The sequence below is a fragment of the Bos indicus x Bos taurus genome, chromosome 29, assembly GCF_003369695.1.
Source record: "Bos indicus x Bos taurus breed Angus x Brahman F1 hybrid chromosome 29, Bos_hybrid_MaternalHap_v2.0, whole genome shotgun sequence".
Taxonomy (NCBI): domain Eukaryota; kingdom Metazoa; phylum Chordata; class Mammalia; order Artiodactyla; family Bovidae; genus Bos; species Bos indicus x Bos taurus.
In genome coordinates this window covers 40765439-40781460 of record NC_040104.1, presented here as the reverse complement: position 1 = coordinate 40781460, position 16022 = coordinate 40765439, and the positions used below count along the sequence as shown (strand labels likewise).

Below are 16022 nucleotides of genomic sequence, written 5' to 3'. Positions count from 1 at the left end.
AATCGCAGCACACCAGGCCTCCCTGTCCATCAACAACTCCCGGAGTTCACTCAGACTCACGGCCATCGAGTCAGTGATGCCATCCAGACATCTCATCCTCTGTCGTCCCCTTCTCCTTCTGCCCCCAATCCCTCCCAGCATCAGGGTCTTTTTCAATGAGTCAACTCTTTGCATGAGGTGGCCAAAGTACTGGAGTTTCAGCTTCAGCATCATTCCCTCCAAAGAAATCCCAGGGCTGATCTCCTTCAGAATGGACTGGTTGGACCTCCTTGCAGTCCAAGGGACTCTCAAGAGTCTTCTCCAACACCACAGTTCAAAAGCATCAATTCTTCGGCGCTCAGCTTTCTTCACAGTCCAACTCTCACATCCATACATGACCACAGGAAAAACCATAGGATCATTTTATTCATTCATTCAGAAAATCTACATTTAGAATCTGCTGTGCGTTGGGCACTATTCTAAACACTGATGATGCAGTCATGGACAAGACAGACAAACTTTTTGTTCTTAGGAATAAGTTTCAAATAATAAAAGAGTAAAAAATGTAATTTCAGACTGTGGTAATTTCTAAGAAGGAAAGAAATAGGATTATTTAATGGAGAATGATGGAAGGGAATCTAATTTAAGGAATTTAGGTGAAGAAGGCTTTACTGGAGTGGTAAATCTAAGCAGATACCTGGATGAGGAGAAGGAGCCAGCCATATGAAGATCCAGGGGAGGGCAGTTTATGGCAAAAGGAACAACAAATTCAAGGCCCTGAGGAAGAATGAGAGTGAGATGCATATATCAGGAAGAGATAGCAGGCCAGTGTAATGGACTGTAGGGAGGTGGAGTGTGGAAGGGCATTTAGCAGTTGCACTGAGGTTATTTATATTAATTGGAAAGCAAAATTGAATTTCAAACCACGTAGCTTTTTTGATTTGTGGCCTGTGCACAACTGTTTGAATTTCTGTACTCTGTTCAACTCATACCATTAGATATTGTGGGAAAAATTGTCTCATAAGGAATATACATGATATTCAACACATTTTATATAAGCTGATTTGTTATGGGAACAATTTTTATAGGATTACTTCATGATTTATAGTTTACTATACATAAGTATCTAAAGTCCAAAGGTGTTTTGGATTTTGGTGACTATCGTGAAGGGGGTTACATGGTTATCAATTAGCTACCTTCCAATTCATTTTCTGGTCTATTCAATGAAAAAACGTTAGAAAGTAGGTGAAAAAGTGAACATTTCTTGATTTCTGATTCACTCAAAATTTTTCTTATTTAGCTTTTATGTTTCTCTTACCAAAAAATCACACACATTTTACATATGTAGAATACAGAGACTCAGGCCTTCTGTGACTCAATTTCAGGATCCAGTACTATCCAGATTTTTTTTCATCATGGGAATTCTTTGGAAAACAATCCTTTTCCAGTTGACTCTAATTTCCTATTTGCCTCTGGAGATTTTGGAAATGAGGGCAGGCACGTTGCCATGACCCGCCTGCAGTCTATTTATTTTGCTAAGTTAACAAGCTTTGCAGACGTCATTTGTGTGCCTGCTGTCCTGGGCAAATGGGGGACAGAGAGGGTGGGATGAGAGTCTACAGGGGTAGATTCTTTTCTTTTCAGTTGTTTTTCTTAGAGATTATCTTCCTTTTGGGAAATCCATTCCTTCCGGGTTGCTCCCAAAGACCTTATAAGCTATGTAAGCCTTAGTATAGCATCCCTGAGACATACTTGTCTTTTTAGGAGGATTGCAAGTTGTTTGGAGAAGGCAATGGCACCCCATTCCAGTACTCTTGCCTGGAGAATCCCATGGACGGAGGGGCCTGGTAGGCTGCAGTCCATGGGGTCGCTAGGAGTCGGACACGACTGAGCGACTTCACTTTCACTTTTCACTTTCATGCATTGGAGAAGGAAATGGCAACCCACTCCAGTGTTCTTGCCTGGAGAATCCCAGGGACGGAGAGCCTGGTGGGCTGCCGTCTAAGGGGTCGCACAGAGTCGAATATGACTGAAGCGACTTAGCAGCAGCAGCAGCAGCAAGTTGTTTGTAATTAGTCAACATGGAGTCCAGGCTACCTTTGTCTTGTTGTTATTGTACAGTCACTGAGTTGTGTCTACTCTTTGCCACCCCATGGACTATAGCACACCAGACTCCTCTGTCCTTCACTATCTCTTGGAGTTTGCTCAAGTTCATGTCCACGGAGCTGGTGGTGCCAGCTCACCATCTCATTCCCTGAGAGAGGGATCCCTGAGCGATCCCCCTTCTTCTTTTGCCTTCAGTCTTTCCCAGCATCAATGTCTTTTCCAGTGAGTTGGCTCTTTGCATCAGGTGACCAAAGTATTGGAGCTTTAGCTTCAGTCCTTCCAATGAATATTCAGGGTTGATTTCCTCTAAGGTTGACTGGTTTGATCTCCTTGCAGTCCAAGGGACTCTCAAGAGTCTTCTCCAGCACTACTATTTGAAAGCATCTATTCTTCAGCGTTCAGCCTTCTTTATGTTCCAACTCTCACATCCCATACATGACTACTGGAAAAACCATAGCTTTGACTAGATGGACCTTTGTCAGCAAACCTTTGGCTAGAGATGGACTTTTGGCTCTGTCTGTGCCATACTCTAAAGTTGGATCCTGAGAGGCAGAAACTGCCTCAGGATTTGAGGTATGATGAACTGGAAAGCACAAAGACTTTGTACTTCAAGTTGGAGTCATGTAGATGCTGTGTCATTTAGGGAAAATTGTATAATCTCAGGGAGCTTCAGTTTCTTCATCTATGAAATTAGAATTGTATTTCCTTTCTGCAGGGTGCTCTGACCATCAGAGATAATATGCATAATGTATCTGCCACAGAACTTCAGATAATAGCCACTTGATAAATTATTGCTATTAGCAATAAAATACTTCTATTTATTATTGTTTTTCTATCACGAGGGCAATTGCCTAGTTTCAGCAGCATGCTGTGGCTGTTGCAGCTTTAGCCAGAAATTGCCCTTTTGCTTTATAAATGGATTGTTCTAAACCAATATTCTTGCATCAGACTGGATTTCCCAAAAAATATATTTGTAGTTGCATATATCTTCAGCTACATGCACTAATCTAATTGTTCCTTAAATATATATGTATATTTATTTTATTATCTATTATATATTTTTATTTCATGTATGCATATATATATATGTGTATATTATATATATATATATATGTATATATGTATGTATGTATATACTGTTCAGTCACTTCAGTTGTATTCGACTCTTTGCAACCCCATGGACTGCCAGGCTCCTCTGTCCATGGTATTTTCCAGGCAAGAATACTGCACTGGTTTGCCACGTTCTCCTCCAGGGGATCTTCCTGACCCAGGGATTGAATCTGTATCTCCTGCATTGCAGCCAGATTCTTTACTACTGAGCCAGTAGGGAAGCCCATATATATATATATATATATATATATATATATATATATATATATGCCCATATAAGCCTATATATATATATATATATATATATATATATATATATGATATAACTGGAGCTGTGATCATTGATCATTGATTCACCCCTAAATATTTATTTTGTATCTCTTAAGTGCAGGTACCATGTTAGGTGCCAGAGATATACATTATATCTATCCTCGGAGGAGTTAGATTCTAGGAGAATAAATACAGAATATGTTTTATTACAAGGTATTTTTTCCTTGTTGGAAGCAAACAAAATAAAAGTAATGCATTTACTTGGCTAAAGCATAGACTTAGTGCAGGTAATTTATAATAGTAATTTTCTGATATTAGACTTCCAGTGGTAAGTTTTACTAAAAATCAATATGTTCCTGGCTTGCTAACCAGGAACCTTAACCTTAAAGAATATCAAGTAAAGCAGTTTGCAGGCTATGACTTTATATCTTGCCAAACACTCCTTGTGAAATCATGGGACCAATGGAGCTGTGTATCAGTTTAAAAAAAAAGAAGTGCTTCAAGTTGATGCCTTGTTAATTTTAAAAATAAAGGAATGTTTCCCTTGAGGTGGAGTAAATTATCTTCTATCATCTTTATATCTGAGAAAAATCAATTGAAGGCAGGTATACACAAAACAGAAAACTGCAGCATAAGTAGAACTACGCTTTAAAATGTTACCTACTTAATTTTGTCTAAACATACAGACATTATCCAACTAATCACCTGTGGTAAGTGCAACCTAATGATTACAGAACATATATATTCTATATGCTTTTATAGCACATTTGTACTTTTTTAAGAACAAAAGTTCAAGCAGGGTAGGAGAATTGGGAGACTGAGATGGATACATATATACCATTGACACCGTGTAAAAGAGATAACTAATGAGAACATACTGCATAGCAGAGGGCACGCTGCTTAATCTCGCTGTGGTGGCCTGAATGAGAAGGAAGTCCAAAAGGGAGCAGATGTATGTATATGTATGGCTGGTTCATTTTGCTGCACAATAGAAACTAACACAACATTGTAAAGCAATTATACGCCAATAAAAATTAATTTAAAAAGAAAAAAATATATATATGCTGCTCTTTTTTTTCCTCCCAGCAGAGATTGCGTATTCAACTTGTGAAATGCCTGCTTTAAAGTACTTTTATTTAATGAAAACCATCTGGATATGTGTTCATGTAAGCTGATTGCAGAAAGATGAACGATATTATTGATTCACTTCCATTTAAATATAATAGAGTACAGAGAGTTCTTCTTCTTCACAACTTCTAGCTAACTCCTGTGGGTCCTTCTTAACTCAGCTCAAAGTTTCTTCTCTAGAAAGCCTTTTCTGACTCCTTCACTCTGGGTTGAATACTTGTACTTGTGGTTCTCAAATACCCAAAGTGCTTGCCGTACTATACTTTAGCTGCTGAATCATTTGAGGGCAAGGATTCTGCTGGGTTGTGCTCACCCTGGTGTCCCCATATGAGTGCATACTGTGGGAAAGGGGATATAGAAACATGGCTCAGGAGCTCATGGTCTAGTAGGTGATACAGACATTAATAAAAAGAAAATCATATAGTGAGTCCTCATCAAACAAACGTGTGTTGGAGGAATGACTTAGGAAGTTTATATGGTATGTCAGGAGCTATGCTGGATGAATTGCCTTTCTTTTCTGCAGGTCTTTATAGTTTACAAAGTGTTTTCATTTATGATCAGCCAGGGTCAAAAGAATCGTCAGGCTTCCTGTGCTAGTTTGCCCATTTCTTAAGCTTTCTGTACTATATGTGAAGTGAAAGTCGCTCAGTCATGCCTGACTCTTTGCGGCCCCATGGACTATAGCCTGCTGCGGCTCCTCTGTCCATGGAATTCTCCAGGCCAGAATACCGGAGTGAGTAGCTGTTCCCTTCTCTGGGGGATCTTCCCAATGCAGGGATCGAACCCAGCTCTCCCACATTGCTGGCAGATTCTCTACCGTCTGAGCCACTAGGGAAGCAGTTTCTCTATTAAAAGAAAATGGAATATAGTTCTAAAGGTACCTTTCTTCCAAGGATATCTTGTAAAATATCTATCTTCCTCAGCTACTCAATTTACTTTCTCTGTCTTTCTAATCTTCAACAGTCTCTGTTCTGATCATGACTTACAAAGCCCTGGACTTTCAGTAAGTTACTAGGTACCTGTCCTTGGGAAGTCATTTAAGCCTTCAAGCCGGACATTCTCACCAGAGAAGGTCACAAGTGCTTTGCAAATTTAAAGTGCAATAGGAACATAAAGCCTGATTAGTTTGAAGGTGAATTGATAATCAGTATCAACTGCATATTAGATGGTTTGGTTATATCAGGGAAGCACTTTGATACTTGGAAATGCTCAAGGTCGTGACATTATACATACTCTGAGACAAGCTTAGAAAGTATTGAATTAAATTAAGCATCATGGTGATGTAATAAATGAGGTGAATAGGTAACATGGTACTTTTTTAGTATTTCTATATAAATGAACCCTATAAGACAGTTATCTAATTGAATGGACTAGAACATGGGTTTTATTTGTGTTGTTTAACTTGAAAATTATCTAAAGTTTATTACACCAGTAGGGTAACAGTTCAGAGGAAATTGTCTTTTAATCATAGATAATTTTGTGCCATTTTTCTTCTCTGAATGCATATTCGATTTGCTATGAATTTAAAAATTTTGAATTCTTTAGAAACAGTGCTCTCATTTTGGTAAGATAATGGCGTGTCAGTTTCTGAGACATTCATCTGTTTAGCAATCAGGAGAATATTGAGATGAGAACCTGAAAAATTCATGAAAGGTAGAAGAGTCTTACATGTTCACACATTTTCAAATTATTTATTGTAGGAAATACACTTTTTATAAAAAAGTAAGAGGGATTGGGAGGGTTGGGAATGGTTCTGCTATTTAAAGAAGCGATCCTAACATACGGGGGTCCCAAGACATTTTCTCTTATTGTCATTCATGGGCCCGTTGACTTTTTTTCCCCCCCAGTGAGAGGGAAAACTGATTTTCCATGTTTATTGGTCAGTCCGTGCTCTCCATTCTGTCACTCACTTCTCTCTCATTCCCGCCCCCTATTCTCTTTTACCCTGTTTCTTTCTGCTTCAAGTCTGTCTCTGCCTCTGTGTCTGAGAATGAAAAAAAAAAAGTATATTATTATCCAGAGTGATGCTTGTCAAGCGCCTCAGAGGCAATCTCTGCAGCAGTTTCACTGGAAGAAAGGGAGGGATTTGGGGCGAAGGGGGAGGGTTAATCGTTTGCTGTTAAAACCCGCAGAAGGGAACACACAGCTCTGCCCACATAATAAGTGCCTGCAGGCAGCTAGTGAAGAGGGAAAAGTTTGGGAAAACTCATTTTTTGTCTCTCAGATTGTGGAACTTCTGTAAACGCTTTGAAACCTCCTCCCACCTCGATTTTCTAATATACTTATTTTTTGAGATATTCAGATTGTTTGTGTATGCTCATATGTCAGAGAAGGCACATATGGGTACACAAATAAAAGAAGAAAGCTGACATTTTCTAAGTGAAGCCTTCAAACCCTCAGTTTTAAAAATCGGTACCTTTTCCAGCTGTTAGTCATTTGTAAGCTGTTGCCCTTGTAATTGCAAGTGAGTTGAGATGTGATGCATGCAGCGCCGCACGCACCTTCGCTTTTCAGTCATCTTTCGAGTCATTTAGACTGCCGGGAATCATGCTCATAATAAATAGCTTTTTATTACCCAAAGCCGCTGTTCTGGCAGCAGAACGCCAGCCCTCTGATAGATGGGCCGCGGAGTTTTTTTGTGTTGTGCTTACTCAGAGTTGTTAGCAGCAAAGAGGAAGGCAGCTAAGGGGGGACTTTGGCAGAGGAGATCTTATGGGTAGACTGAAGGCGCAGATCAGAATTCAGAAACGGGAACGAGAGCTGAAATGTGATTCTCTGGTGCTTGGTGTAACACTCCTCTCCACGCTAGAACTGTGCGAGGCGCTCCGGGAGCCTTGTTCCGATCACGGAATCCACTAAAGGACCATGCAGCCGCGGAGCCCAGAAAGCCGTCGGGAAGTTTTGCCGGAGCTGATTTCTAGGGGATTTTCCGGTGCCTAGGAGAATCCTGCATGCCTTGAGCTCTATGGAGGAGGGCTCGAGTTTCCCATGAGGGGGCCCCTTGGAAAAGCCGTCTGTGCAGAATCCAGGCTCTGCTTCTTTCTGTGTGCTCTTTACCGAAAGGCTTTTCTCACCTTTGCTGGTTTGCTGGTGTGATTTCCATGCACTGAGTCCTGTGTAGGGATCCAGGATGGATTGCCTGTGCATTGTCACCACAAAGGTAGGATAGGAAGCAGAGCTGTTGTCGTGTGCAGCATTTTTCTATTCTTATTCTGGTCCTGTGATTAAACAGCTCTGGTTGGTGCTGCCAGTTCATGAGATAAAATAATTAGTATAATTTACTTTGCTGGGCATTTTGTTCCCCACGAGGGTCTGAGGGTCCTGTCTTTATTGGTTTTCAACTTCTTAAAGTGATATTGTGTGTTTGTACAAATGAAAGGAGAATGTGCCTGTGCTTTTTACGGCAGGATTTGCTTTTGCATCTATTTATAGCTCAATATTAAAATATCTGTAGTAGTATTGTAGCTCAGACATCATTTTAACATATCAGGGTAGTCTTTCTGAGTGTGTTAATTAGCTTTTCATTTAAAGACCATGTCTTCTATGCTTGAGGAAGCCAATCAGCTTTACTGTGGCTTGACATATTGTTTCTGATTGGAGAACTCTGATATTCTGCATTTTAGTGATTTTTTAAAGGAAAAATTCTTTAGATTCTGATTTGAAACAAACAAACACAATATTTAATATTGAAATGCTTCTATTGTGTTAAGAAGCAAATTATTTGTAGTATGAGAAATAGCAACAAAAATGGGAGTGGAATAAAATCAATAGGCAATTCTCTTATGGGTTTACAGAAAGTAGCTAAACACTTCAAGCCCATTTTCTGTTATTCTATCAGTCCTGAACAATGTATTTAAGTTTTATCATCATTGGTTATTTGAATAGAAATTACTATTTTTAGAAAAAAACTAATTAAAACACATTAATTCATTAGCTCCCTTTTCATTCTGCATTTAAGCATAACATGAGTTAATTTGAGCTATATCTTTTAGTATCTCACATTGATTGGGCATCCATTAAAAATGACAAAATCAATCACTTAGTGCATGAGACTCATAAGTATGGATTTCTCGCTATGATCCCCTTTCATTGCTAAAGAAAAGATTATTTAATTTTGAACCCACCAACCAAGTTCTCCATAGTATGACCTTAAATTTTTTACTTTTACAGATTATATTTCAGAAAACCTTAAGGGTTATCTTCCTATAAGGCCTAGTATCACATGGTAGCTTCAGATGATGGTAATGGACTTGAAGCCTAAAACTGCCAGTTGGGTTAGTGGACCAGGCCTTAAAGTTAGATGAATACCTTCTTTTATTTAAAAAAATTGCCAAGTGTCTGATTCAGTTTTTCCAATTGTCAATGAAAATAAACTAAAATGATTTTTTTAGAAAAGGTAAGTGGGAGTTTGTATTTCCTTATTTAACCCAGGAAATAGTCTCTGAAATATGTTTTACTTTTCCTGAGGTGTTACACCTGGTGTTACTTTTCTTGAGAGAATGCTGTCAAATCTGACCTACATATATTTCATAATTATTTCAAAATCAGAATAATTGAAAATACTATAAAACATAAGTAGTACTTTAAAAATGTTATGAAAATTTATTAATTAGAACTCAAAACTGGAAATCTATTGCATTTAACAAAGTAAATCAACACTGAAATCTGTTTCAATTTGAAAAATACAAGCTAATTAAAAAACATGTCCTGTGCTATATATCCATTTATCAGAATATTAATGACTACAGGTATAAGGTAAGAAACATTATTATTCTGCTTTAAATGCTGTATCAGAAATAAAAGTTATTATTACAGCATTTTGAGTTATCATGTAAATTATACAATTCAACAGGATAAATATCCATGTGAGATTTCATGAATATTCTGAATTAATTATGTTCATGACTATTTCTAGGGTGGCACATGTAACACTTCTCTAGGACAGAACTACTTACAACAAAGTTATATTATGATGTTTGAAAGTGAAAGTGAAGTCGCTCAGTCATGTCTGACTCTTTGAGACTCCATGGACTGTAGCCTACCAGGTTCCTCTGTCCATGGAAATTTTCAGGCAAGAGTACTGGAGTGGGTTGCCATTTCCTTCTCCAGGAGATCTTCCCAACCCAGGGATTGAACCCGGGTCTCCCTCATTGTAGGCAGACGCTTTACCATCTGAGCCACCAGGAAAGTCCTATTATAATGTTTAAATGGTAATTAATGTATGCTTGATTTAAAAGCTGCATATGGGTGAGGAGAGCTCCTCAGGGACTTCAGAATGCAAATCCTGTTCACTTCAGCCACCTCCACTGATATTCTTTTTTTTTCCCCCAAGTGACTATGTACCCGGGATGCCCTTGTTTCACTTTCCTGGGACTTTTTGGCAGGAAACTTGCCAACAACTCGGAAATTTTCATTCTTTCTCAGTTCAGCCCCCATCACGTTGTTCTCCACAAGGAGTCCACCTTCTAGCACTTCTGGCTGAGAGGTTTTCTTCAAGTTTTGCTCTGTTGACACTTTCTGCGAGACTGGAACTGCTGACTAACTCTCTGGTGTGTCCAGGTTCAACCTCATCTATCTCAACTCAGTGAGCACATGTGACCACCACTCCCATCAGAGTGCTCAGTGGCAGGAAGCATGGGTGCTTCCACGGGCTCTCTTCTTTCCTTCCCATCTTGGCATGAAATGCACTTAACTGTCGCCTTACATCCTATGACCTCTTGGGTCTCTCTCCATTCTCCCTTCTGTTGTACACACCATGGAAATAAATTCCTCTTCATAGCTTGCTGTATAGTCTTAAGAATAATGTTAGAAGATTAATGAAAGGAGAGATTATGACAAATCGAGACAAGGCACTGCAAAATGGCAATATAAAAGGATCCATTAGACATACCAGAGAAGTGTTTTTCTTCTCCGTTTTTCTGCATGTAAAAGGCAGGAAATGATTATGGCCTGTTTCATAATAATCTAACTCTCCCTGCCCACCCCCCCCCCAATAAAGTAATCCTAGATCTCACCCATATGACTCAGATTGCTTAAGGTCTTAAGTGCTCCAGTCTGACCAGACTGATTTGCAGAACCTTATACTTTTGGGGTAAGATATTTTCGGCCAGAAAATCATCAGAGCAACTGAAAACTCAGATTTTCTTTCATGTGGATCCCAAGGTCATTTCTGATGTTAAGATAAGTCACTTGTATAAGATTGAATCTTCTCTTTTGAGTGTTTTTGTTCAGGTTCCGTTTTAGCCCTTTTGTCACAAATGTCACTACTGAGGAAAGAGAAGTGACACGACTTGGTTGAAGAGCAGAACTCTGGTGCAAGACTTAGATTTAAATCGTTGTTCTCACACATACTGACTTTAGGACTTGAATAAGTTTTTCACTTACCTGAATCTCAATTTCCTCATTTATGAAAAAGATATGATATTACCTATATGTAAGCAGCGTGGCAGGAGAGTATTGAAAGTACAAGTGAAAAAATCACCTAAGGGATAATTTATTGATCAACTCCCAAGATATACCTTTAATTTATCCCTTTCTTTGAATATGGTCATTGAGAAAAATGTGGTCATCCCAATAAACACAATTTAGTAACTGGATATAACATGTTTTATAGAATGGACAGTTCTTAAATATGTCTTTAATAATTAAAATAATCCCAATGATGGGGATATAATAGCTAGAATACAAGGCTTCCCTGGTGGCTTAGTCAGTCAAGAATCTGCCTGAAATGCAGGAGACCTGGGTTCCATTATCCCTGGAGAAGGGAATGGCAACCCACTTCAGTATTCTTGCCTGGAAAATTCCATGGACAGAGGAGCCTGGTGGGCTACAGTCCATGGGGTCACAGAGTCAGACACCACTGAGCACCTAACACTCAGAAAACAAGGAAAATAATGTTAGCCTCTGTTAAGCCAGAAACATGCTGTTAGATGATTGGTCAATAGGACATCAGTTCTGGATAGTAGGCAGAATATTTTGGGCTAAATTTAATAAAATATGAACAGTTGGTAGAATTTTTCTCTTGCTATGTAGGAATTCTCAAGAATCATATGTAATAACATATGGGATTTGATACAAGAACAGAAGAAATGTGGAACTGTGAAAAAATCAAAGTAAATCTGTACTTTGTAACTTTGGACACCTAAAGGCATCTGGGCATCAGTGTTCCTTCCTGTAAAACAGTGTATATTAATGCATCTCTGAGGTCCTTCCTTTTTCTATCTTAATCTAATGTTATTCTAAAGTATATTATCTCTGCAACTAAAATTATTCATGTACACTAAGTATCTTAAAATGTAGTAGTGGGTGAATCATATTTCAAGTGTCCATTAATTAGACATTTAAAAATTTTTTAAAAAATCTATAAAGATAGTTGCAATGTGGTGGCTCAGTGGTAGAGAATCTACCTGCCAATCCGGAGACACAGGTTCAATCCTTGAGTCAGGAAGATCCCCTGAAGTAGGAAATGGGAACCCACTCCAGTATTCTTACCTAGAAAATTCCATGGACAGAAGAGACTGGTGGGATACAGTCCACAGGGTCGCAAAAAGTTGGACACAACTGTGCGTGCACTCACACCCATGTTGTTATTCCTGTAATTTAAAAAATAATTACATGATTGTACTGTCAATTGTTAATATGTGTAACAGGTTGATGTGCATAATAAAATTCAAATAGCAGAATGAAATGTGGACCAGGCAGCGTAAAAGAGGGTTTTATTGATGTCAATACTACATCTGTTCTGTAAATAACACTTTTTGTATTCATCAACCCACCATCTTTTTAAAAGAGTTACAGTCCTTTAGAATTTCTAAAAGGGAATAGCTGTTGCTGGCCATTTGAAAGATATTTTTGCTAATGCTAATATGTATTATTTATTATTTTTAATAGAAAAGGGGTTATGTTGTACTCTTATATTAATCATGGAAGTATTCCCAACTTTAGGTTTTTTTTTTTTTTTGAGGGCAACTAAAATAATTTTTGTTTTCCAGAAGAGCTCTATGTAGAGGAAATGAAACAAATCACTGAGGCAACAAATGTTTTTTCTGAGTGGCTCTGTCTTCATCGAGAAAGCTATTTATTCATGTGGTTATATAGTTGCATCTGCTCTCATGCAGCTATAGAAGCAGCACATCCATTCATTCATCTTATTCATTTAACAAGTATTTATTGAAGGCTTAATATATGCCTGACACTGGAAGGCATGGGGATATAATGAACAATCTGTTCTCGTGAAACTTTTAGTCTAATGTGAAAACAACCAATTATAGAAATACCAATGTGTGATAGGAGGTAAGTGTAGGGTGCTTTGAAATGAGCACAGGGCTACCTAAAGAATCTGCTGTGTTGGATTACAGGATAGGTAGGGGTTTCATATCAGGAAAGGGTTTTCTGAGGAAGTGACAATTAGACTGATTATGCAGAATGGAGGAAACAATGGGGGAAATAGTGTTTTAGGTCAAGTCCCAGATGTGACAGATTGCTAGAAGAGAGAAAAGTGGGAGAATGGCATATCCCAGTGTGGCTTGGATGTACGGTATCCACGGTGAGTAGCAAGATAACAAAGGATGCAGAAAGAGTAGAGGCCCAGTTATAAAAATCAAGTTGAGATATTATCTTAAAGGAAATAGAATTTTCCTTCCATCATTAACCCTGGTCTCAAATCCCAGTTTGCCCTGACTTCTCACCCATTTTATTTCTCCGATTTGAGCTCTCTCCTATTATCTGCCACATTCCCCTTTGCCCATCCTTACGCCTGTTCAGTAAAAATAGTGGTTTTACCTTTCAGTAACTAGATGACCTTCTCTGAAATGTAGTTTTCTCTTCTATAAAATGGTCCGTATCTTCAGGATTGTTTTGACAATAAGAACTACAGAGTACTTAGCATGTTATGTTGTAGGGGTGCGTTACTTTTATTTAATTATGGTGCAAGTGGGGGGCCCTGTGAAGGGCCGCAGTCTCCCCATCTTCTTGTCTTTTCATGATGCTCTTCTCATATCTTTCCTGCCAGTGACATTGATCCTGATACATAACATCTCAACCAAGCATCTGCAATGTGGCAGGCCCACTTAGCAGAAATTGGAACAGGAGGCTTAATGGATCAGGAAAAATCTGCTGGGTGGCTGAGAGAGGCAGAAATACAGCTAATAGTAGGGAAATTTTAATAAACTCTGGCCTTTTAGTATAGAAAAGAAGGGACAAGAGCCAATGTGAAAAGATTTTATGACTACATTAGTAACCTGGGATTAACCATTTTAATTGCATAAAACACTTTAGCATATTAATTACATTAATATAATACCTTAAATTTCCTTTATTAAGTATTCCATACAACTCCCAGAATGATCAATCTAATATAAACACCCAATGGCATAACTCTCACATGGAGGCCCTGCTTGAATTCAAGATGAGTGGTTGTCCAAGAATCTGGACATACCTTAGTATGTAGATCTCCCTGGACCTAGCACTTCAATTCTTTTCCTATCTCATCTTCCATTATTCTTCTTTGTATTTTATACTCCAGTAATGTTTAAAAAAAATTCATGGACCAGACTACTTCTATATCTATGCTACTTTTTCTGTCCTTCCTTAACTCATTTGCCCATTGGCCTTGCTGGCTCCACTCTGGTCTTTGAAGGCGTTAGCCATGTTTCTGCTTTGGAGACTTGCACTTACTAGTCCTCTGTCTAGATGGCCTCAGCCATCTGTCTCAGTCTTACTTATCTTCCAGGTCTGGCTGTTCATGCCATAACCTTTCCTAAAATCTCCAGTTAGATTTGGTATATGTAATACCTGGGACATATTTCTGACACGGAGACAACTTAACTCCTCTACTCCTTAGACCGTTGAAGAAACAGCAAGGCCGTTTCCTAGAGGGAATTCAAACCCGGGTCTTTGTCACTGATGTCCGTGCTCCTATCCACTGTCATTGTCTCTTGGTTAAGTAACTTCACGTTTATAATGTAGTTAAAACATACTCGTGATACTACATTTTGGATTTGGTTCCTCTCAACCTAAACATCTAATTAAATAAAAATAATGCACCCACATAATGGTTAATTTAAAGTTATTCATAATTAATTGTAGGTTTGTATTTTTTGGACACATATCTAGCTTGTAAAAGTAAACTTTTAGAAATGGAATAAGAATGTACCATATGAATCATACCAGTCATCTGTTGATACAGCTGTAGTAAATAGTCTTTCCTGCCAAACCTGATTACCAGGATGTTATTCACAACATCAGCCCTTTCTTGACACTGTGAGTAAAAGCTATGAGTGTTATGAAGAGCTGTGAGTTTGGGAGGATTTAGGTAAATTTTATTTTATGAGATAACTGTGGGTTTGCAAAGGAAACAAGTGCAAATCACATTTTGCAAGTCAAATAACATTTACGTACATTTATTGTGTTCAAAATTTTTTAAATGCATAACTGTCTTTATAAAGTATAAGGTAATTTATCACTTCCTTTTATTATTTACCCATTTTTTCATCTGAATGTTTGTACATAAGATTTTCTTAAAGCAGATTATCAATGATTACAGCTTTCTGAGAGACCTATCTCATTGCACATATGCATGTTTCACCAAAGGCAATTTGGGAATGTGTGTTTGACCCAGGTTCAGAAAATAAAGTTATAGATGTGGATTTGCCATTTATTATGTTAGTAAATTTAGAAAATTCAGTTTACTCTCCCTGAGTCTTATTTTCTCAAGTCTGAAATGGGGATAATAAAACTGACTTATGCGTACTTCCTTCACAGGATTATTGTAGAGAATCAAATGAGTTTATTTAAAAATTATAAAATACTTTAGATATGGAAAGGATGACTAAAATTATTGAAAGGAGGAAATCCTAGAGTAAATTGAAATCTTTTATACCATTAACATACTGGGAGGTGGAAAAAAATGAGAGCTGTATCCATCTATGTGTTAGAACTAATTTTATGTTAATTACAGGGACCCAAGCAAATTGGCCTTATAATTATTAGGTATCCCAGAAAACTGAGTATTGGGTATTTGGACAGCATTTGACATGTACAACAATTTGGCTTAGAGTGGCTGCACAGTATAGGATTCAGAAGCATAGCTTTTGGAGTCAGATTCTTGCTGGAGTCCTAGTTCTGCCAATTACTAGTTCTGCTGTCTGGGCCAAATTACTTAAACTAAATCTCAGTTTCTTTATTTGTAAAATGAAATAATAATAAGCACTTCAGAGGGGTGTTGTGAAGATTAAATACAATATTCATTGCCTCCACAAATATTTGCTGAGTGCATACATGTGCCAGGCAGTACTGTAAGCAGTAGAGGTGGAACAGTGAATAAAGCAGACAGGGACCCTGCCCTCAGAGAACTTCCGTGACAGAGTGAAGAGACTGGCTCTTAATAGGCACCCAGATAGCAAACATGGCAGCAGTAGCTGCTATAATTT

The 16022-nt window shown here is 38.2% G+C and overlaps 1 protein-coding gene across 8 annotated transcripts in view; it reads left to right on the top strand.

Moving 5' to 3' along the window:
• Positions 1-16022, top strand: part of DLG2 (discs large MAGUK scaffold protein 2) — a 2318993-nt gene that overhangs the window by 468231 nt on the left and 1834740 nt on the right. The window contains exon 1 of one of the 8 annotated variants that reach the window (XM_027532394.1): positions 7210-7753. The exons of the other annotated variants lie outside the window; for them this stretch is intronic. Coding sequence (XP_027388195.1) covers positions 7724-7753 — 30 coding nt within the window. The 5' untranslated portion in view covers positions 7210-7723. Of the gene's footprint in view, positions 1-7209; positions 7754-16022 lie in introns of those variants that run through there. 8 annotated transcript variants of the gene reach the window in all.